At 37.1% G+C, this 21,533-nt stretch overlaps 2 protein-coding genes across 6 annotated transcripts; both read left to right on the top strand.

Annotated features, from left to right (window-relative positions):
- Window positions 1-2,278: 2,278 nt before the first annotated feature.
- On the top strand, window positions 2,279-13,497 carry LOC102077198 (uncharacterized). 5 transcript variants are annotated; one of them, XM_019345901.2, is made up of 9 exons: window positions 2,279-2,397; window positions 2,596-2,934; window positions 11,792-12,064; window positions 12,202-12,225; window positions 12,379-12,465; window positions 12,551-12,597; window positions 12,869-12,925; window positions 13,053-13,127; window positions 13,212-13,497. In XM_019345901.2, exons 1-9 carry the CDS (start codon window positions 2,334-2,336, stop codon window positions 13,320-13,322), a joined length of 1,077 nt encoding a protein of 358 aa, XP_019201446.1. In that variant the 5' UTR covers window positions 2,279-2,333; the 3' UTR covers window positions 13,323-13,497. The 5 variants fall into 5 exon arrangements, with proteins under 5 accessions (XP_019201446.1, XP_019201447.1, XP_025754486.1 ...); XM_019345902.2 differs by having other exon boundaries at window positions 12,379-12,459; XM_025898701.1 differs by having other exon boundaries at window positions 2,288-2,397; window positions 2,599-2,934.
- A 4,709-nt stretch (window positions 13,498-18,206) lies between these two features.
- LOC100704475 (fatty acid-binding protein, brain) lies at window positions 18,207-19,953 on the top strand. Its single transcript, XM_003458335.5, has 4 exons — window positions 18,207-18,367; window positions 18,508-18,680; window positions 19,158-19,259; window positions 19,670-19,953. The coding sequence occupies exons 1-4, from the start codon at window positions 18,295-18,297 to the stop codon at window positions 19,718-19,720; spliced, it is 399 nt and encodes a 132-aa protein (XP_003458383.1). The 5' UTR covers window positions 18,207-18,294; the 3' UTR covers window positions 19,721-19,953.
- Window positions 19,954-21,533: the final 1,580 nt, after the last annotated feature.

The raw sequence follows: 21,533 nt of genomic DNA on the forward strand, positions 1-21,533 counted from the left end.
TTTCATGAGCTGCTGCCAACAAATGTTTTTCTTCCCACATACTGTTATCTGATTTGAGGACTGTCTGTCCAACAACTAAAGCATAAACTCTTTATATCATCTGAATTCAGATGGAGTGGAAGCTGGTCTGTTTGTGCTATGCTGTGGCAGTGACAGCCCACTCACATTAACCTGTGAAACATCCACACCTCGATTAATTATGACCAGATTTTAGCAAAAAGAATTTCCTGTTTCATGTTCAGTACATCAGACACGACCTATGCAGCTGCTTTTATATCATCATGTATGTTTTTGGGTTTATCTACTGAAATTAGGGTAATTTTAATAGTAAAAAGTTGCAAAGTGAACTGAACCTGGTCACCTTCACATAATAGTCAAATAATAACAATAATAATAATAATAATACATGGGTGCAAAAACTTTTTCAACTTCCACTAATCATTGTAATGAATGCACTCTAACTGTACTTGAAACTGATCTGATTTTGTGTCTACATCCAAAAAGAAATATGAGCATCGTGCTGTAAACTATTAAAAAAAATATATGATTTTGCCAAAATCTGAATAGAAAGTTTAGATGTTTGTGTTGATTGATTTCATAGATCATTTAGTAAATAAAAGCAGAATGCAGAATACAAAGATCATGTCTGATGTATTGAACATGAAACAGGAAGTTTTCAGCTCAGAATGAATCCAGCTTCAAATGTGTCACAGGTTAATCTGGTTGTAGTGAATGGCCCTTTGCCATAGGTGGCGCCAATGAACTGTATTCCACCCCAGAGCAGATAAACTGCGTACTTTAGTTGTGAGGATTGTTGTGTTTAAAGCATCCTAAGAAATGTTTTTGTGCACAAAGTATTCTCAGTGTTTACTTTAGTAGCAGCTCCTGAAAAGTTGAGTCCACGGCACATCTGTCTCACCCTCACCGGTTCATCTGGAACACCGGGAGCAGGCTGCTCTCGGCGGACATCATGAGGTCAGCTGACCGCAGCAGAGGAGAGGCAGGCAGCTGTTACACTAACAGGACCTACATCTCCGAAAACATTGGAGATTTTTTTCCGACAGGCTCTATGTTGGCAAATCAACCGGATATTTAAAGATCACACCGCTTCACTCTGCACCTAACAACTCTTCACAGTATATTTAGTGACACAGAAACAGCAGTAATACAAAGGTTTACTATGAGGGAAGGTCCACGCCCTAAAGCGCATGTAACCAATCAGATGTTAGGGTCTGTTCACTAGCTAAATTATTTCATGATTCAAGCACAGGAGCAATAAAATAATACATTAAACAGGACACTAGTTGAATATATTGTTAAATAAATAAATTACTGACAGAGTTATTCATTTCATTGTGTATTTATTTTATTTTAATCCTGATGAGGCTCTGTTTGTTTGTGATGAGCTCTGATAAATATCTAAAACATATAAATGCATCCCGCAATTAATGTAACTGTTGTGTTTTAACAAACCATACGGAGGCATTATTAAGGAACAGAGCTTCATGTAAACATTACTCATAGTTTGGTATTAAGTTACTATAGTTTCACAAAAACAAAAACCACTTGCAGGCAAACATCTCGAAACAACAATAACATTCGAATGTTATTGTTGTTTCAAGATGTTATCGTGCTGTGTTTAAAATGGTGGGAAGTCTAAAGACAGTCCAGAGAAACTCATCAGTGTGTTAACCATTTGTGGTTCTGGTGTTTATCTGGTCATCATTACAGGCTCAAACCTCCAGAGCTCTGCTGCTGTTGTACCAACACTCTCAACAAAAAAACTTCCCCTTCACTTCTCAGAAATAAATGACTTCATAGGTGCAATGAGGAGCCAAAAGGTCTCAGACCACTAATACATCTTATCTGTGTTTTTATCTAGCTGCTCAAAGTGGTGACTGCTGCAGTATCACTATGCTTCATTGTGGACATAAAGACTCAAATTCCATCACAAACTAATTTGTGCTGCGAGAAAACATGACCAAGAACACTTTCTGCTTTCTCAGAATAAACTACATTTATAGAAGAGTGGTGTTCACACATTTAACTTCCTCTATTCTCCTCTACTGGAGTCCTCCCTGTGACGTACTGAAATAACAAAAAGCTTGAAAACTGCATCAAACAAATGAAGAACCTGGAAACGTTTTTTCATATTTTTGATATTTAAAAGAGACAGGCAAGTTAGAGATCTTCCATATTAAGATTCATTCAGCAAGTGTGTTGTTGATGTCACTATGAGGAAGTGAGCAGGAAGTCAGTGGTGTATTCATCTTTGTTACTGCCTCATTTGTGAACGTGAGAACAAGAGTACAGACTGAGAGAGACAGAGAAGCATGATGGCTGAGTTCAGATGGATTCAAATGCTTCTGTTCCTGATACTGATGCTTCAGTTTAAAGGTAAGAACACACAACACATTATAAATGAATAACATGATGTTACATCATTCATCCTCTAACTGAGGCAGCCATGTTTTGTTTGCAACTTTCTGTTGAACCTTTGAAACCAGAGGTGAACTGATTCTCACACTAACTATGAACATAACAGTCATATCCATGTTACAGTTTATTTTCCAAATGTATTTCTCTTTTCCACAGCAGCAGTAACTGGACAACGCGGCCCCACATTCCTGGTCAGAGTTGGTGATGAAGTCACTTTGCCTTGTCAAAATGTGACAGTTGGTCAGCCTGAGTGTGGCAGAACTGACTGGTTCTTCAAACGTTTGAATGTTGCTGAGTCAGTCAGGCTGATTCATCTCGGTTTGATTGAAGAAAAACACAAAAATAAATCAGACAGACTGAGTGTTACAGCAAACTGTTCTCTGGTCATAAAGAACATCTCAGTTCATGATGCTGGTCAGTACACCTGCAGACGCGACACATCACAAGACCAACGACAATTTACAGATTCCTGTTCTTCTCTGTCTGTCATCAACAGTGAGTATTTACATCATCCTTTCAGATCAAAATGTCCTGTTAAAAAAACAAACTAAAATGTTACAATAAGTATGACCACAGTGATGAAGTTAATTATCTTTATTGTTTGTTTTTCTCTCTCAAAATGTCTCCATCTGTACGACTGAAGTGACTGAACATGAGAACAGTGGTACAGTCATCTTGTCCTGCTCTGTGTTGGAGTATGATTTATGTACACACACAGTGCAGTGGATCTATGAGGGTGAAGAGAAATCCTCAGACATGCCGATATCACCACGAGGCTGCACTGTCACTGTGACATTTACAACATCTCACCTTAATAAGACCTTTTTTGAGTTATTAAAGTGTAAAGTGACAAATCAGAACAGCAAGAAAGTGCAGCTGTTTCCTTTCAGCCGTCAGTCCTCAGGTGGGACAACAGGTGAGAATATTAACCTTAATAACACACAATAACACAAAATAGAAATATCACACCTGTTTTTGTCATGACTGTTGTAAAGGTAACAAAGTTTGTCCTACGTGAACACACTCTTCTTTTAAATTTGTGTCTTTGTTCAGATGGGGATAAATCATCAGATAGCAAAATATTTCTTTCTGTCTCTCTTTGTGTTATCATTCATTTTTTACCTTGCTCAGTCAGTCTCAGTGTGTTTCAGTCTCTTTTTACAAATTATTGCTTTCAGCTCATCATAACCAGTGACCACATTGAACATTATCATTTGGTTTTACAGATTTATTATATCCATCTGTTATTGTTCCTGTATGTTTAGTGACACTCTTAATTTTTGTAGCATTCATCATATCGAAGAAAAGTAAAGGTGTGAACATTTTCATATTAAACTGATTATTAACTGTTTAATAAATGAAAAGAAATGCTCAGACATGCAGACATTACCTTCAGGCTGCATTGCCACTGTGACATTTACAACATCTCACCTTAAACAGTTTTTTGAGTTATCAAAGTGTAATGTGATGAATAAGTACAGTTAGAAAGTGCAGCTGTTTCCTTTCAGTCCTCAGGTGTGAAAAATAGTGAGCATATTAACCTTAATAACACACAGTGACACAGAGCGGCAATATCATTATTATTTTAAAGGTAACAAAGCTTTTCCTAAAAGAACACTTCTTTAAAAAAATCTGTATTTGTTCTGATGGAGCTGCACCAAGAGATGAAGGTAACGGCAGAATATGTTTTTCTGTCTTAATATTTATTTTCCATGAATGACACAGCTCTGTTTTTTTCATTTGTTGTAAAAGTAAAACATGATTGTTCTAAATTTTTACCTTGTGTTTATTTTTGTGAGAGCAATTCCACAGTTTGTAATGATATTTAAATATTGTAAATGGAAATGTACACAGAAAACATATACTCACCACAACCTATAACACCGTCTGTATTTGTAATATGTGAAATCTTTTTTTTTCTCCACAAAACAAAAATCTGAAGCAAAACCTGAAGATTCAGATTTTCCATCATTGTTGAGATGCATCATTGTGTCTGTGGGATTAGCAGCACTCTTAATATCTGCTGTTACAGTCAACATGTGGGCAAAAACTAAAGGTGAGAACATTCACAGATTAAATTTTTATACCAGAGATGTGTTGATGAAGCTGAAAGTTTACTCTCTTTTATTTTTAGCAAACAAACCACAAAAGGAAAAAAACACTGTGAGTATAAACACTGAATATTCAGATAATTTATCATGATTGTAATTTTTATGTTTTTGGATTTGAAATCTTCTTTGATTGTAATTTAGTGGATGTAACATAAAGATCATTTTAAATAATTTTCAGAAGTTTAATTTTAAACAACATTTAAATCTAATTAGAGTTTTAGTTTAGAAGTGATTTGTGTTTTGTGTCAGGCTGGGTTTCAATAATCAATTTTCCAATTAAAATCGATTTTAGCTTGAATAACGTGATATCAATTCATTCAAATCCTGAATCGATTTTTAAATATAAATCTATTTTGCCAGAAACGCCAGAATCTCAGCTTAAAACTTTCATTTCAACAACCACCAAACAGCAAAAACAGTAAATGATTCCACACACAGACGTAAACACAAAGTGCGGACCTGAAACATCAGAATCAGTGAGCTGTCGGCTTTCTCACCTGATGTGAGGTACACGGACACGTCGTTGGCTGAAATCCGACAGCTCACAGATTCTGATGCTACAGGTTTCATTACTCACCGACCAAAATTCACTGAATCAGCAGCAAAAGAAGATCCAAACTATGCTTCTAATTCCCACCACAGTAAAATCACACTTCCTACACAGCTCTGTCTCTCTCTCAGTGTACTTTAAGAACAGTTTCCCATCTCAAATATCTGTTTTCTGCTTTATTCTCTTGCTTATTACACACCAGCCTACCATTGTGTACAGTGCTGACGGCCACTGTTTTTTTTGTTTTTTTGGGGGTTTTTTTGGTTTTGTTTTCAAAAATGACCTCTGACAAGAAAGCCACACATCTGAAGAAATTTAAACTTTTTAAAATTCTTCAAAATTGCAAAATTCTTAGTTGTGTCTCTAATGAAACCTCTGTAACTTTGCTCTGCTTCACTTCAGCAGCATCAGGTAATGTTCGTCTGTTGATTCATGGTTTTCTTCAGTTTTTGTTCTACTGCAGAATATTTTTAAGGTTATCTGCTATAAAAAGCCAGGCAAGGAAACTCTTCTTCATGTTTTTCTGTTTTATCCTCAGTTACTTGGACACAAAGGCATTTGCTGTGATGCTTACACCTCTGATTAAGTCTTACAAGTGTCAGCTTTCTTTTTATAGATATAAAAATAGAAGAAATCAGAGACGATACCCAGCCCTAGTTTTGTGTGTTCTCTTGTATCTAGTCGAGTCTTCATCTCCACATTAAATAGTTACTTGTTTAGACACTTCATGTTATTTGTTAATCTCGTGCTTCAGTTTAAATTTTACTTCCTGTCTGTGATTGTGTCTGTTTATCTGTATCTCATCTCCACTTCCACAAGTTTTCCCTGTGTGTATTTATCTCCTCTTTGTTCCTTTTCAAATATTCTGTTGTGTTCTACCATGTGTTCTCAGCAAGTAAGTTTTTTGTTTCTCTTCACTGGATTTTTGTATTCTTGGACTGCTGTCAACCACGTGCAAACATGTCATGTTAAATCCTGCCTGCTTGTTTTGTAGAGTCTGCTTTTGGGTCCCTACAGCTGATAAATGCAGTTATTTGTTCCTATGAACTGTGAACATACACACAGGAGAAGACTAAAGAGAAGAATACACTGTGCTCGCTGTTAGAGTGAAATTACATGTTATCTCAGAAGAGAATTTTTGGGGGGGTGGTTTTCTAAAGAAAAAATAATCTGTGTACGGAGACGATGCAGACACAAACCTGAAAACTCCAAACAGTCCAAACATATGAATATCAGTTATATGAGACAATCTAAAGTGTGTTGTGTTGTTTTCCACAGGTGTAGAATGATGAAGATGAAGGTACAGTGACCTATGAAAACTCTGGAGACCCTTCAGCTTCTGTCAGACTCCACTGATCATCAACATCAACTCAGCAAAGAAACAAGTCGACTTCTGTTGAAGATCATCTCATCACATTTTATATGTGAAGAACACAGACTCACAAGATTATTTTAATATTTTCACTGTCCTTACACTCCACTTTTCATCCAATAAGATGAGGATTTTATCAGACAGTTTTTCCTGCCATGGTCACATAAACCTCCCGTGTCGAGCTACATACCATCTCCCTCCCTCGGCGTTTACACTTTTTGTCTCTCTATATTTTGTGTTTGTGAGAGAGAGACTGATCAGCTGGTACATCTGTCTCAAATACCTAATCACAGCCATTTAAACACAGTTTCATCCATTCAGTCGTCTCTAGATTGTTGTGTTAGGTGTGTCTGTAGTATCACTCAGTCTCCATAGAAGAACTTTGACTTATTTGCGATTCCTGTTTTCTCCACAGACTAATCTTACATTGCCTTAATTTTCCTCCTCCAGATCAAATACTCAGTTCTGGAATAACTGCCTGTTCTTCCTCCACCGCTCACCAAACCCAGCAGCAGGACCCATTCACCCTCACCTGCATTTTCAAAGTCTTTGTTATAAAACTCTCAACCTGATTCTAGTGTTAAAGCCTGCTTTAAAGTCCATTTCTTCTGTTTAACAATAATAATAATCAAAAAGGAAATGTAGTTTCTAACCTGCATTTAAATCTGAATGAAACAGTTTGATCTCACCTTCATCTAACATGAACATAGTTGTAGTTGCAGCATTTACCTGTCAGAGTCTGAATGACTGATAGTTCTTAAATCATCCGTCACTCAGTGTTATGTGATCTGTAACAACTTGTTTTTGTAATAACTCATGAAAATATAACTGAAAGTATTTATGAAGCATTTTATATTGTGTGTGTACATCTGTGTGTGGACAGCTCACATTGTGACACCAATGCAACTGATGACAAGAGTTTAACTTCACTGTGTGCTTTATTGGCCTTTTACCCTCATTATTATGTTTTACAATAAAAGTATCACATGAAATACTTAACTGCCTGTTTCATTTAAATATATTTACATTTTTATGAGGACATTGGTAGGATGCTCAACTATAAAAGGCACATTACTGTGAAAAAGTTTTAAAACCTCAAAAACATTGGACCAATTTAGCAGTAGGTGGAAAAAAACTGCACATTATTACTATAATTTTACTGATTAATCAACAGCCTGTTCAGCAGATCTCTCTTAAAAACATAATACATGTATTGAAAACAGTCACTTCTCATCCAAGAAATAAAGAGAATCATAGATCAATGTGCTTTATTCAATAATAATTTTTATTCTACTAGAACTCCAAAAAATTATAAGCAGACAGCTGCTGTTTACTGTTGAATAAATATTAAAAACAGATAATTTGATCATTTCTGGAGCAGACGTGACATCAGTCTTCAGGGTCTCCACAAACAGCACCAACATGCTGGTCCAGATGTTTCTGCTCTCGCTGAAAAAGCTCTCACTATCCTCCCTGTATCAAAACATTTTAATGTGAATTTCAATTGAGAATAAGCTGTTATAAACTAGTAGAACATGTGAACTTCAGGAAATAAAGATGATTCAGATCAAAATAAACTGACGGTGCTGCATTAAGAGACATCATGCTATACACTTTACTATCCAGTTAACTGAAGTTCAACTATCATCTCAGCTAAACTGATTTGGTGGGAAACAAAAGCCCCTTTCTGTTAGTACCTACTCGGGTCAGCTTAACACAGTTTTCAGGATTTTCCATTAGGTCATAGTACCTGCTCCAGGTACTTTTTTAGTACCTGCTCTGCCGAGGTTCCAAAGCAATCAGAGCAGCCGTGTTGAATTGTGTTGAGCCGATCTGAGTAGGTACTTATGGAAATGGGGCTAAAGAAAACACTGAAATAAACCAAACATCACCTGTTAGATATCACCTACATGAATTATAACCTGTGTTTACTCTCCACTGAGAAGTGTGGGTCAGTGGAAGTTTGAAATGGTAAATGGCCTGTATTTGTATAGCGCTTTATTAGTCCCTACGGACCCCAAAGCGCTTTACACATCCAGTCATCCACCCATTCACACACTGGTGATGGCAAGCTACATTGTAGCCCTGGAGCTCACTGACAGAGGCAAGGCTGCCAGACACTGGCGCCACCAGGCCCTCTGACCACCACCAGTAGTGGGCAACAGGTGAAGTGTCTTGCCCAAGGACACAACAACCGAGCCTGTCCAAGCCGGGGCTCAAACCAGCAACCTTCCGATTACAAGGCGAACTCCCAACTCTTGAGCCACGATCGCCCTGAAAACCATGTTTCTGATTAACTAGTGTTGGACTGACTGATGATGGTGAAACAGATTTATCAGAAGAATTGTTTTTCATGAGCCGCTCCTGACAGATGTTTTTCTTCCCACATACTGTTATCTGATTTGAGGACTGTCTGTCCAACAACTAAAGCATAAACTCTTTATATCATCTGAATTCAGATGGAGTGGAAGCTGGTCTGTTTGTGGTATGCTGTGGCAGTGACAGTCCACTCACATTAACCTGTGAAACATCCACACCTCGATTAATTATGACCAGATTTTAGCAAAAAGAATTTCCTGTTTCATGTTCAGTACATCAGACACGACCTATGCAGCTGCTTTTATATCATCATGTATGTTTTTGGGTTTATCTACTGAAATTAGGGTAATTTTAGTAGTAAAAAGTTGCAAAGTGAACTGAACCTGGTCACCTTCACATAATAGTCAAATAATAACAATAATAATAATAATAATACATGGGTGCAAAAACTTTTTCAACTTCCATTAATCATTGTAATGAATGCACTCTAACTGTACTTGAAACTGATCTGATTTTGTGCCTACATCCAAAAAGAAATATGAGCATCGTGCTGTAAACTATTAAAAAAATATATAATTTTGCCAAAATCTGAATAGAAAGTTTAGATGTTTGTGTTGATTGATTTCATAGATCATTTATATTGAAGCAGTAAATAAAAGCAGAATGCAGAATACAAAGATCATGTCTGATGTATTGAACATGAAACAGGAAGTTTTCAGCTCAGAATGAATCCAGCTTCAAATGTGTCACAGGTTAATCTGGTTGTAGTGAATGGCCCTTTGCCATAGGTGGCGCCAATGAACTGTATTCCACCCCAGAGCAGATAAACTGCGTACTTTAGTTGTGAGGATTGTTGTGTTTAAAGCATCCTAAGAAATGTTTTTGTGCACAAAGTATTCTCGGTGTTTACTTTAGTAGCAGCTCCTGAAAAGTTGAGTCCACGGCACATCTGTCTCACCCTCACCGGTTCATCTGGAACACCAGGAGCAGGCTGCTCTCCGCGGACATCATGAGGTCAGCTGACCGCAGCAGAGGAGAGGCAGGCAGCTGTTACACTAACAGGACCTACATCTCCGAAAACATTGGAGATTTTTTTCCGACAGGCTCTATGTTGGCAAATCAACCGAATATTTAAAGATCACACCGCTTCACTCTGCACCTAACAACTCTTCACAGTATATTTAGTGACACAGAAACAGCAGTAATACAAAGGTTTACTATGAGGGAAGGTCCACGCCCTAAAGCGCATGTAACCAATCAGATGTTAGGGTCTGTTCACTAGCTATCCTGATGAGGCTCTGTTTGTTTGTGATGAGCTCTGATAAATATCTAAAACATATAAATGCATCCCGCAATTAATGTAACTGTTGTGTTTTAACAAACCATACGGAGGCATTATTAAGGAACAGAGCTTCATGTAAACATTACTCATAGTTTGGTATTAAGTTACTATAGTTTCACAAAAACAAAAACCACTTGCAGGCAAACATCTCGAAACAACAATAACATTCGAATGTTATTGTTGTTTCAAGATGTTATCGTGCTGTGTTTAAAATGGTGGGAAGTCTAAAGACAGTCCAGTGAGAAACTCATCAGTGTGTTAACCTTTTGTGGTTCTGGTGTTTATCTGGTCATCATTACAGGCTCAAACCTCCAGAGCTCTGCTGCTGTTGTACCAACACTCTCAACAAAAAAACTTCCCCTTCACTTCTCAGAAATAAATGACGTCATTGGTGCAATGAGGAGCCAAAAGGTCTCAGACCACTAATACATCTTATCTGTGTTTTTATCTAGCTGCTCAAAGTGGTGACTGCTGCAGTATCACTATGCTTCATTGTTGACATAAAGACTCAAATTCCATCACAAACTAATTTGTGCTGCGAGAAAACATGATCAAGAACACTTTCTGCTTTCTCAGAATAAACTAAAATTATAGAAGAGTGGTGTTCACACATTTAACTTCCTCTATTCTCCTCTACTGGAGTCCTCCCTGTGACGTACTGAAATAACAAAAAGCTTGCAAATTGCATCAAAGAAATGCAGAACGTGGAAACGTTTTTTCATATTTTGGATGTGTAAAAGAGACAGGCAAGTTAGAGATCTTCCATAATAAGCACCAAATTCATTCAGCAAGTGTGTTGTTGATGTCACTATGAGGAAGTGAGCAGGAAGTCAGTGCTGTATTCATCTTTGTTACTGCCTCATTTGTGAACGTGAGAGCAAGACTACAGACTGAGAGAGACAGAGAAGCACGATGGCTGAATTCAGATGGATTCAAATGCTTTTGTTCCTGATACTGATGCTTCAGTTTAAAGGTAAGAACACACAACACATTATAAATGAATAACCTGATGTTACATCATTCATCCTCTAACTGAGGCAGCCATGTTTTGTTTGCAACTTTCTGTTGAACCTTTGAAACCAGAGGTGAACTGATTCTCACACTAACTATGAACATAACAGTCATATCCATGTTACAGTTTATTTTCCAAATGTATTTCTCTTTTCCACAGCAGCAGTAACTGAACAACACGGCCCCACATTCCTGATCAGAGTTGGTGATGAAGTCACTTTGCCTTGTCAAAATGTGACAGCTGGTCAGCCTGACTGTAACAGTACTGGCTGGTTCTTCAAACATTTTAATGTTGCTGAGTTATCCAGGCGGATTCCTCTTGGTTTGATTGAAGAAAAACAGAAAAATAAATCAGACAGACTGAGTGTTACAGCAAACTGTTCTCTGGTCATAAAGAACATCACAGTTCATGATGCTGGTCAGTACATCTGCAGACGCGACACATCACAAGACCAACGACTCTGTGGACAATCCTGTTCTTCTCTGTCTGTCATCAACAGTGAGTATTTACATCATCCTTTCAGATCAAAATGTCCTGTTAGAGAAACAAACTAAAATGTTACAATAAGTATGACCACAGTGATGAAGTTAATTATCTTTATTGCTTGTTTTTCTCTCTCAAAATGTCTCCATCTGTACGACTGAAGTGACTGAACATGTGAACAATGGTAAAGTCATCTTGTCCTGCTCTGTGTTGGAGTATGATCCATGTTCACACACAGTGCAGTGGATCTATGAGGGTGAAGAGAAATCCTCAGACATGCAGATATCACCACGAGGCTGCACTGCCACTGTGACATTTACAACATCTCACCTTAATCAGAAGTTTTTTGAGTTATTAAAGTGTAATGTGACAAATCAGAACAGCAAGAAAGTGCAGCTGTTTCCTTTCAGCCGTCAGTCCTCAGGTGGGACAACAGGTGAGAATATTAACCTTAATAACACACAATAACACAAAATAGAAATATCACACCTGTTTTTGTCATGACTGTTGTAAAGGTAGCAAAGTTTGTCCTAAGTGAACACACTCTTCTTTTAAATGTGTGTATTTGTTCAGATGGGGATAAATCAACGGATGAAGGTAATGGCCAAATATTTCTTTCTGTCTCTCTTTGTGTTATCATTCATTTTTTACCTTGCTCAGTCAGTCTCAGTGTTTCAGTCTCTTGTTACAAATTGTTGCTTTCAGCTCATCATAACTGTACTAGTGACCACTATCATATGTTTTTTACAGGTTCATTATTGCCGTATATTATTGCTCTTGTATGTTTAGTGGCACTCTTAATTGTTGTAGCATTCATCACATGGAAGAAAGGTAAAGGTGCGAACATTTCCAGATTAAACATATAAACAACAACTGTTTAATAGAGTTTACATTTCAGTGTGAAAATTAAATTTCTTTTTAGGGAAAAAAACACAAATAGAAGACAATGCTGTGAGTTTAAACACTGAAGTAAGTAAAGATGTCAGTGGATTTACTGTAAAAAATATAGGCATAAAACATAATATAAACATAAAATTATAAACATAAAAACAAAGTAAATAAACAAACAAAGTAAAATAAACAAAGTAAAACATCACAAACAGCTGCCTATCAGTATGTTAAATCCTCCCTAATAAAGCTAATTCTAATATGTTTTACCAGTGGATTGATATTTATCTAAAACCTACGTATGCAATGGAATATAATATGTATTATATGTTACTTACCTGTGTTTGTGCAGAGATTAGGTTTAAACCCAGCTGAGATTCAGTCTGATCCAGGAAAGAGTCAGGAGATGGTGAGATCAAACAGTATCAGGAGTTATATAGTTACTCTCAGAGTAACTATGATCTTTGTTCAATATATGATGATAATGATTTAATATAATTATTTAAAGGTGTCATTCTGTTGTGTCCACTGTGTAGGATGATCCTGAGGATGGAGTTAACTATGCTTCCATCAGCTACACTAAGAAGGCCAACAGTAAGGCCAGTGCTCAGGTAAGTGTTTATGAGAGTGACATTATTTACAGCATGATGAGGTTTTGTGTTGGGTAAAATTTGTTGTGTCATTTTTCCTTCTAGGTCCACAATGATGAAGGTGACACTGTGACATACAGCACTGTGAAAGCTCCCTCAGCTTCTCTTGAAGTCTCCACTGATCCCAACAACCTGTATTCCACCATCACCAAATAAGATATAAGTTTTAATACTGTTATTTGGATCTTAGATTTAGAGTTATATCGTCTACTTCAACATTACATGGGTATACTGAAGGGTTTATAGAATAACTTTATTTTATTTTACTGTCTACTTTGTTTATTTGTTGTTTATGGTTTTAGAAAATAAATGAATAAATAGATAAATTGGATTACACATGTGCTGTTTCCTGTGCTTTACTGGAATTTAAAACTGCTGCAGGGCTGCTAATTTACTTTCTTGTAACTAATAGAGAAACAAAAGCAGAAGCTTATTTAAAAAAAAAGCTCATGTTAGTTAAAAGACTACAGGCCTCCAGGCAAAGTCAGCTCAAAACTCTATGCCTTTACTGACTTTCTGTGTAAACTGAGCTCTTCATAGCATTATCATGAACATTACCAGACCTCAGTAGCATGTTTGCCTTTTGACTGTTTCTGCCAAAGTTCTGCATGTTGAAGTTTTATTTTTAAAAAAGAGGAAATTACCAGACATCTGTTGCTATTTCCACATTCACACTGAGCTGCTACCAAGAAATGACACCTCCCTCAGTAACACCCACACTTATCACATGTCATTATTTCATAAGGCAGTGGGTAAGCTTTTTTATTAATACTATATTGAATACTAAACTTTTCAAATATAAGAAATCTTAACAATTATACAACCTAAAAAGTCACTGAAGTCAGCTGCACTGGGTAACTGTGTAGTTGTTTATCTATTTCTGCGTGCTTTTATTTTGTTTTTAACCACAAAAACACTTCCTGTTTTAGTGACAGAAACACTAAACATCAGTAAGAGAGATCAGCCTGCTTCATTTTATAGACAAGAAAATGTGTCCTTGATACTGGCAGAGAGAGCAGTATAGTGAAAATAAGACAACACAATGTGTGTCATTGTGGCAATTTCTGTTCCTGACTGTAGGAGGAACCGAATACTCGTCACCCACTTGATTAGGTGGTGTAAATGTCTAGTCAGTCAATCAAGTGGCAGCACAGTCAAACCGAACATCAGAATGGGCAAGAAAGGAAATTTAAGTGAACATAACCGCTCTACCACCTGAGCCACAGTTCACCGTGCTCGAATTGTCTCCAGATCTTAATCCAAAGGGGAGATTTACATCATAGAAGTGCAGCTGACAAATCTGCAGCAACTGTGTGATGCAGTCATGTCAATATTGACCAAAATCTCTGAGTGTCCACGGGTCAAGACACTGTTATCTGTATTATCCATCTATCCATTCTCTTCCACCTATCCTTCTCAGGGTTGCGAGGAGGCAGGACCTTATCCCAGCTACCAAAGGGTGAGAGGCAGGGTACACCCTGGATATGCTGCCAGTCTGTCACAGGGCTAGCACAGAGGAATAAGTAACCATTCACACTCAGATTCACACCCACATTCACACCTATGGGCAATCTAGAGTAACCAATTAACCTAATCCCACTAACTGCATGTCTTTAGACTGTGGAACAAGGTTATCCTATTACAAGAGTTGTTTCATTTAGTGTCACTTGTTTGTGACAAGTAGCGAAAGTATGAATAAGTTTGGGATGCAAAATAATTTTGAATTAAAATTTTAAGTAAGTTTGAATGACTGAAGTGACTTTTCTTTGTGGCCTGAACTTTTCCTCACTGAAAACTCAGCTCTCTAGCTCAGCCTGCTGAAATAGTAGAGCCTAGAGTTTCCTTCAACATCAAAGTTGATGGCTCCCACTTGAGTTGGATTTTGATCAAGCAATGTACCAACATGGTGTCCAAGACTGCTGAAAACTATAGTCAGCTATAAGGGCTGCACCTTCCACCACATCATGCACCAGTTCACAAGTGTCACCAACCACAACTGAACCTGAGGAAAGTCCATCTACTGTTAAACACATTACTTTTTCAGTTTGGGTAAGTTGGAATTTACCACATAAAAAAATTAAAATAAAATCTGTTTTTCATTTTGAGATTGAGTTCCCTGTTATGTATTGATGTATAAACAGAAACTCTGATATTATGAATAATTAAACAAATATCTGTACTTTGGTGGAGAGCTCTTTCAGTCAATTTGACTGTTTTTGCTTAATGTGTAACGGTAACTTTTGACGTCCACTGCAGAGATCAGGGGCAACAAGTAGTAACTATTAACTATTGAAATGTTCCTGCAACTTTCCAAACGCAGCTATTTTAGTTTTAAAACTGTGGAGGACATGTCATTGTAATGCAGCACAACAGTATTACATTTATTCTTAAGAAAAACTACATATGCAAAGCTGAGCTTAAACAATATAAATTTCTGTACTGCTACTCTATATCTTACCACAGAGTGGCAGCAGACAGTCTTCAGAGATAGTGGAAAGAAATCAAAATAAAATAAAGTTTCTTCAGCTGTATTTTGTGGATAATATACTTTCCAGTAAACAAGCAGGATAGTTCCAGCATTATTCATGTATCCTTCTCATTTTACTGCAATGATAAAAGTACTGACTGTACTGTGTTTGTTTTCTTGGATAGCAAGATTTCCAGTTTGTGGATTTTTAAGTTTACAATTCAGATGATGAAACTGAAATAATTAAACAAAGTGAGAAAATTAGCATTTTTCATATCTGATATGTAAAACACAACATACTGTAGAAATATCTTAACAACAGATGTGTGAACTGGACAACATTAGAAGAGACTATTTGTCTTTATAAATCCTTCATGACTGGGATCATTGTTAACCATAACTTGTGAAAAGAAGTCACAGTTTGCTTTATGTAACTGAAAACTTGGTGCGGTGCAAATCTTGAATCTGATGCGAGACCATCATTTTTACAGTTTGAGAAAGTTACACACACACTGTCTCACATACACACATAGGGATTCAGTCACAGTAATTAGTGTGTGTGTTGAGCATGAAGACATTGTAGCTGTGGGGGTCATTAATGCAGTTAAGGACAAAAGGCTGTCAAATAAAGTGATTCTGCTTCACTGACGCGTCTCTACAGGAAACATTCCAGACATGAAGAGTTCTGTCTGTACCACAAGACTAACAGAAGATGAAATGAAGTAAAAGAAATATAAGAATGGGCAGTGGCAGTTTTGATATGGGCGACATGGGCAGTTGCCCAGGGCAGCATCGTGATAGGGGCGGCATCATGGCATCGACAAAAAAAAGTTCCTAGCACCCACGCTGCCCGACATCATGCCAGTGCATTTTAGGAATTGAACAGGCACCGAATGGTTTTCTATTGACCATTTGCGGGGAGTAAGGGCGCCCTTCATTAACGAGGTGCGCCTGCAGCCTGGTGCATGGGGAGGAGAGGGGCGGGACGGCGGGGGATTTTCTGGCTGGTTGGAGTGGTACCTAATAAGCAAATAAAAAACTAAATAAATAAATAAAAACAAACAGGGCTTTCAATAGTAACGCCGTCATCATGATTAACACAATTTAAAAAAAAATTAATGCAATTAATCCATCTGGAGCACAAAATGACTCAAAATCCCTGAAATGTCAACGCATTTTGGGCAGTTTGTCCAAAGTTTGTCCATTCTGCGCTCCAGATGGGTTGATTGCGTTAAAAAATTTTATCACGTTAATCGTGATGATGTCGTTAAGGCATTAACGTTGAAAGCCCTACAACAAACACAAAAACTGAAGACATTGTCATATAGATTTATAATTTGCACCGATGTGTTTTCTAAATTTTATCACACACATATAAGCTAAAAGTGAGCACGAGGGCCCTTGGAGCATCACATCACCTGTCGAAAGGGGAGGGGGCGTGCGGCTTCCAAATAAAGCACATTTCATTCATAATATTGTCAATCCAAGTCCATTATGTATTAATTATTTTTCCTGGGTTGTGTGAAATCCCAGAAAAAAAACTCTATACAACCCAAATCTGTGCACTAAGATGTAGGTCTATTAGTCTATGTTGTGGGGTTGGGTGTTGATACTGGAGTGCAAAATTACTGATGGAAGATGGACAAGAAAAGGTCAAAGCCATCAGGTCCTCGGTTTAGAAAAAAAGAGAAAAGAAGAGGAGAAATGAGCAAAAAGATACAGGTAAGCAGATGTGTCTTTGGATAATGGCAGGTATTATGTATCCTGAAACAAGATAACATTTATTAGTAGGGATTGGGAAAACTTCTGTTTACCTTTGTTAGCCACTTGGCTATGATAGTAAACAGCAGACAGACAGTAGAGACTGATGTGGCTTATTGAATCTTTTGGACTGTTTTCAGCACAATATTAGCCATTAATTGGAAGAGTTGTATTGTTGATTTGTCTGCTATTCTCAGTGTGTGACGATTTATAATGACTGTTTGCTAGTGACTTGCATACTCTCTCTCTCTCTCACTATATAAAATATTTATTTGGTTAAACAGTTTTCACAATAAAATATTTTAATGTACAATCCTTAATATGTTTGATGTGTGTGAGTGTGTGTCCGGGGGTTGGGGGGAAGTGTTCGCCGAGGACACCAAACAGGCTCGGACCGCCCCTGAGTATGGGTTAACTCATGAACCTCATAGACAAGTAGCTCGTTCTCTAAAACCTCTGAACACTGTATTAATCTCAGTTTTTAAAACACAGATTGCAAGCTATAGTCATTAATTTTGCCTTATTTTTGATGAAATATAATTGCAAAATTATTCTTTACTCCATTACTTTTAAATGTAAAATTCCTTAGGTTGACATATGGCAATGATTCCTATCCCCAAACCCACTGGCATCCCTGAATGAGAGTAATTACATCATCAAGCATATAAATGGACACATTTAGCTTTCTTTTTTTCTTACTCTTGTCAAGAATATGACCCAATTCAAGTATCCAATCACAACCCAGTGAAAATCTCCTGAGCCAATAGGATGCCTGGTGACACCCACCTGCATGCATAATAATAAGAAGCTATAAAATAACATAAGGGGGGTAAACCTGCAGAAGCTGCAGCTTGCTCAGTGTGCTTTGGAGATAACTTTGCCTCTCTGCAAACCTTCACCATGGTCGACACCTTCTGTGCCACTTGGAAACTGATTGAAAGTGAGAATTTTGATGAGTATATGAAAGGACTTGGTAAGTAACAAACTTTCTTTTTTCTTTCTTTTTAAATTCACAAATGCAATATTCTTTTGCACAAAAAAGTTTTGTGATCAAAAAGAGATGAAGGAGCTTCTTGTAACCCAGATATATTATCACCCCTGTCCTTTACTTAGGTGTTGGCTTTGCCACCAGGCAGGTTGGTAATGTGACTAAGCCAACTGTAATCATCAGCCAGGAGGGAGACAAGGTGGTGATCCGCACCCAGAGCACCTTCAAGAACACAGAGATCTCCTTCAAGCTGGGAGAGGAGTTTGATGAAACCACTGCTGATGACAGAAACTGCAAAGTAAGTTGACAATGAATGAATAACAGAAAGATTTACAGCCTTTGATTGTGGTCTGGTTATACATAAAAATATATATATATGTCAAAGTACAAGAAAGCAAAATCCAAAGTTTATGTTCACTATGGTGATTAAAGGCAAAATCAATCATTTTACACTCGTGTAACTGGTTGGGTTCAAGTTTTAACTGGACTTTTAATTAGATATTTCTTCAAATCATTTATAAATTGTCCCCATTGTTGCACAAAGTATAATTTTCTATAGTATTTTCTCCAAATGTTTAAAGGAAATTAGAGATAAAAACTGATTATAGGTACAAAACTACTTTTGTCAGATTGTGTTTTTTGTTTCAGTTCATGAGTCAGTGGCTACAGCTGACATTGTGGCATCTCTGGAAACAGGCCAACACTTGGCTGCATTTTCATGTGTTATTTCTCCACTTCTCATGTGAAATCCATTCCCTTCTTTTCTTCTTTTCAGTCCACAGTGACTCTGGAGGGGGACAAGCTGGTCCACGTCCAGAAGTGGGACGGCAAAGAGACCAAGTTTGTCAGAGAAATCAAGGACGACAAGCTGGTCATGGTAAGACAACTGTATATATATATATATATATATATATATATATATACATATGTGTGTGTGTGTGTGTGTGTGTGTGTGAACATTTGCAGTATATAGACTTTCTATACTTTTTGGGTGCACTTTTGGAGACAGACTAAGAACATGTTTTTTAATAATGCAATTCCTTGAATTAAATGACTGTCAGTTGCTTTCTGAGCCTAATAAGCTTTGTAACAACATAAAATTGATTTTGATGATTTTATGCAGCAGATGAGGTGATAATCCCAACCAAGACTGATTTACAATTGGTCTGGAAAATTCTTACAACAATTATATGATGACTTGCTGATTAAGCAGATGAGGATTCTTTTATATATATATTTAATTAAGTAAACTTGAGAACCATGCTGTCTGTCCTCTCTCCTGTGCAGAATCTGACCTTCGAAGACATCCACGCAGTGCGTACCTATGAGAAGGCATGAGTGCTCTGAGTGACAGCCTCCCAAAACTGGCCAAGAAGTGATGGGTTTATAAATATTGTTGACTGTATGCTTCTCTTTGCACTTCATTCTCCTCCATATGTAAAAGCAAGCTGCAAGCTGCACCAATTTTTTAAGTTTTTTTATATGAATACATTTCTGTCATGATGGATGGATCATCTTTGCAACCCTGTGTGGAAATACAAAATAAAAAAAGGGAAAAAAAAAGAATTTAATATTTGCCTCTTGCCTCTTACCCAATTTCCTTCGGGGTCAACCTTCAGGATCAATAAAGTTTTATTGAATTGAATTGATGTAATGATATGGTGTTAAAGTGAACAGCTGAACAGAATCTGAGAGACAGGCAAAGCGAAAGTCAACATAATGTACACAAGATAATAGACTATCGAATTAAAACAGGAAGTGACTAACAAAGAAACCATGACTAAGACATACAAACTTGACAAAACAAACAGGGAGACCGGACACGACAACTAGAAATATAGATAACCAAACCTCAGAGGCACTAGAAATACTAAACTCTAGACTAAATAATATGGAACTTGAACATACTTATTCCTTAAATTCAAAACCATGAATCATTAGTCCACAGCAAAAACTCAAAACACTGGATCGAAGACCCAGGGCCATGATAACATTAATCTCTCAGACAACTTCGATCCATGCTTTAGATGTGAGCACATATTTGATTCACTTAGCTGTCATGGTTTTAACTACCAAGTATTTTTAGGTATTCAAGAGCAGTCAGTCTTTCCAGCAATTGTTCTTCTCCTCCTACTCTGAATCAGTGAATCAAGGTAATCAGTGTTCACTGAACTACTTTAAAAGAAAGAAATAGTCTTTGTTTAATCTGTTCACAGGAACATCTCTATGTAGAGCAAAATAAAGAGAGAGAGAGAGAGAGAGATAATTCTAGTGGTAGAAGCATTTCTATGAAAGAAATCAATATTTCTATCATAATGTATTAGATCTTAATTCGGTTTACGACTGTGATTAAATCCCACCTGGTGCACCATTCAGGTATTCAGGAAATAACTTCTGAACACAAACTGTACATTCAGCAGTGAACACAGACACAGTTAGAGATTATTCATAGACACATCCCTGGTGGGAGTTGATAGAGACAAAAAAAGTATGCAAAACAGATATCACTTAGGGGAAATTTGAAGACGTGCTGTGTGGTTATTTTGGAATAACTGACCTTTAAATCCAAAAAAGCGATATCCTGTAACTCACAATGCTGGGAGCAAATTATACAAGTATAACTAAATTTTATTTATTTATATTAATTATGTGAGGTTAATGTTTACTCACTTACACAGAATGAGTGAATTGATTGAATGATTTAAAGTTGCTACAGGTAAGAAAAAAAAGAAAAAGCTTGATAGTACAGATTATACTTTATAGATGAAAGGCATCACTGCGAACATGCAGAGACAAGTGGGGGGTTTAATTATTCTAACAAAACAGCTGTTTGATGACCTTCCATATTATATGTTTGTACATGGCTGTAACATCAAAGAAGACTTGAATCAGACTCAGACCAATTTGTCTTGCCCATTTTTTCTGTGACTGTTGTTGATTGAGTGGAATACTGGTGTCTGCATACAATGTGCAGATGGACCCTAAAATTTAGGAGTCATATGTATGCTTTAGACAACCCTTTGTGCTGGGGACAGTGGGTCCTGGCTTTGGGTAAGGTGATGTTCCAAGGTGTTGTCATTGTGGACCCCAAACCTACTTTTCCGCACCCTGTAGTTGAGTGTGGAGAATAAGGGTTGTCACCGGGCCAGTT

The sequence above is a fragment of the Oreochromis niloticus genome, linkage group LG15 (assembly GCF_001858045.2).
Source record: "Oreochromis niloticus isolate F11D_XX linkage group LG15, O_niloticus_UMD_NMBU, whole genome shotgun sequence".
Classification (NCBI taxonomy): Eukaryota; Metazoa; Chordata; class Actinopteri; order Cichliformes; family Cichlidae; genus Oreochromis; species Oreochromis niloticus.

Excerpts from the sequence above, each read along its gene's own strand:
- LOC102077198 (XM_019345901.2), top strand. The coding sequence starts at position 2,334 with ATGATGGCTGAGTTCAGATGGATTCAAATGCTTCTGTTCCTGATACTG. Across the intron at positions 12,466-12,550 it reads CACATGGAAGAAAGGTAAAG|GGAAAAAAACACAAATAGAA; the intron begins GTGCGAACATTT and ends ATTTCTTTTTAG. Across the intron at positions 13,128-13,211 it reads ACAGTAAGGCCAGTGCTCAG|GTCCACAATGATGAAGGTGA; the intron begins GTAAGTGTTTAT and ends TTTTCCTTCTAG.
- LOC100704475 (XM_003458335.5), top strand. The coding sequence starts at position 18,295 with ATGGTCGACACCTTCTGTGCCACTTGGAAACTGATTGAAAGTGAGAAT. Across the intron at positions 18,368-18,507 it reads TGAGTATATGAAAGGACTTG|GTGTTGGCTTTGCCACCAGG; the intron begins GTAAGTAACAAA and ends TCCTTTACTTAG. Across the intron at positions 18,681-19,157 it reads CTGATGACAGAAACTGCAAA|TCCACAGTGACTCTGGAGGG; the intron begins GTAAGTTGACAA and ends TCTTCTTTTCAG.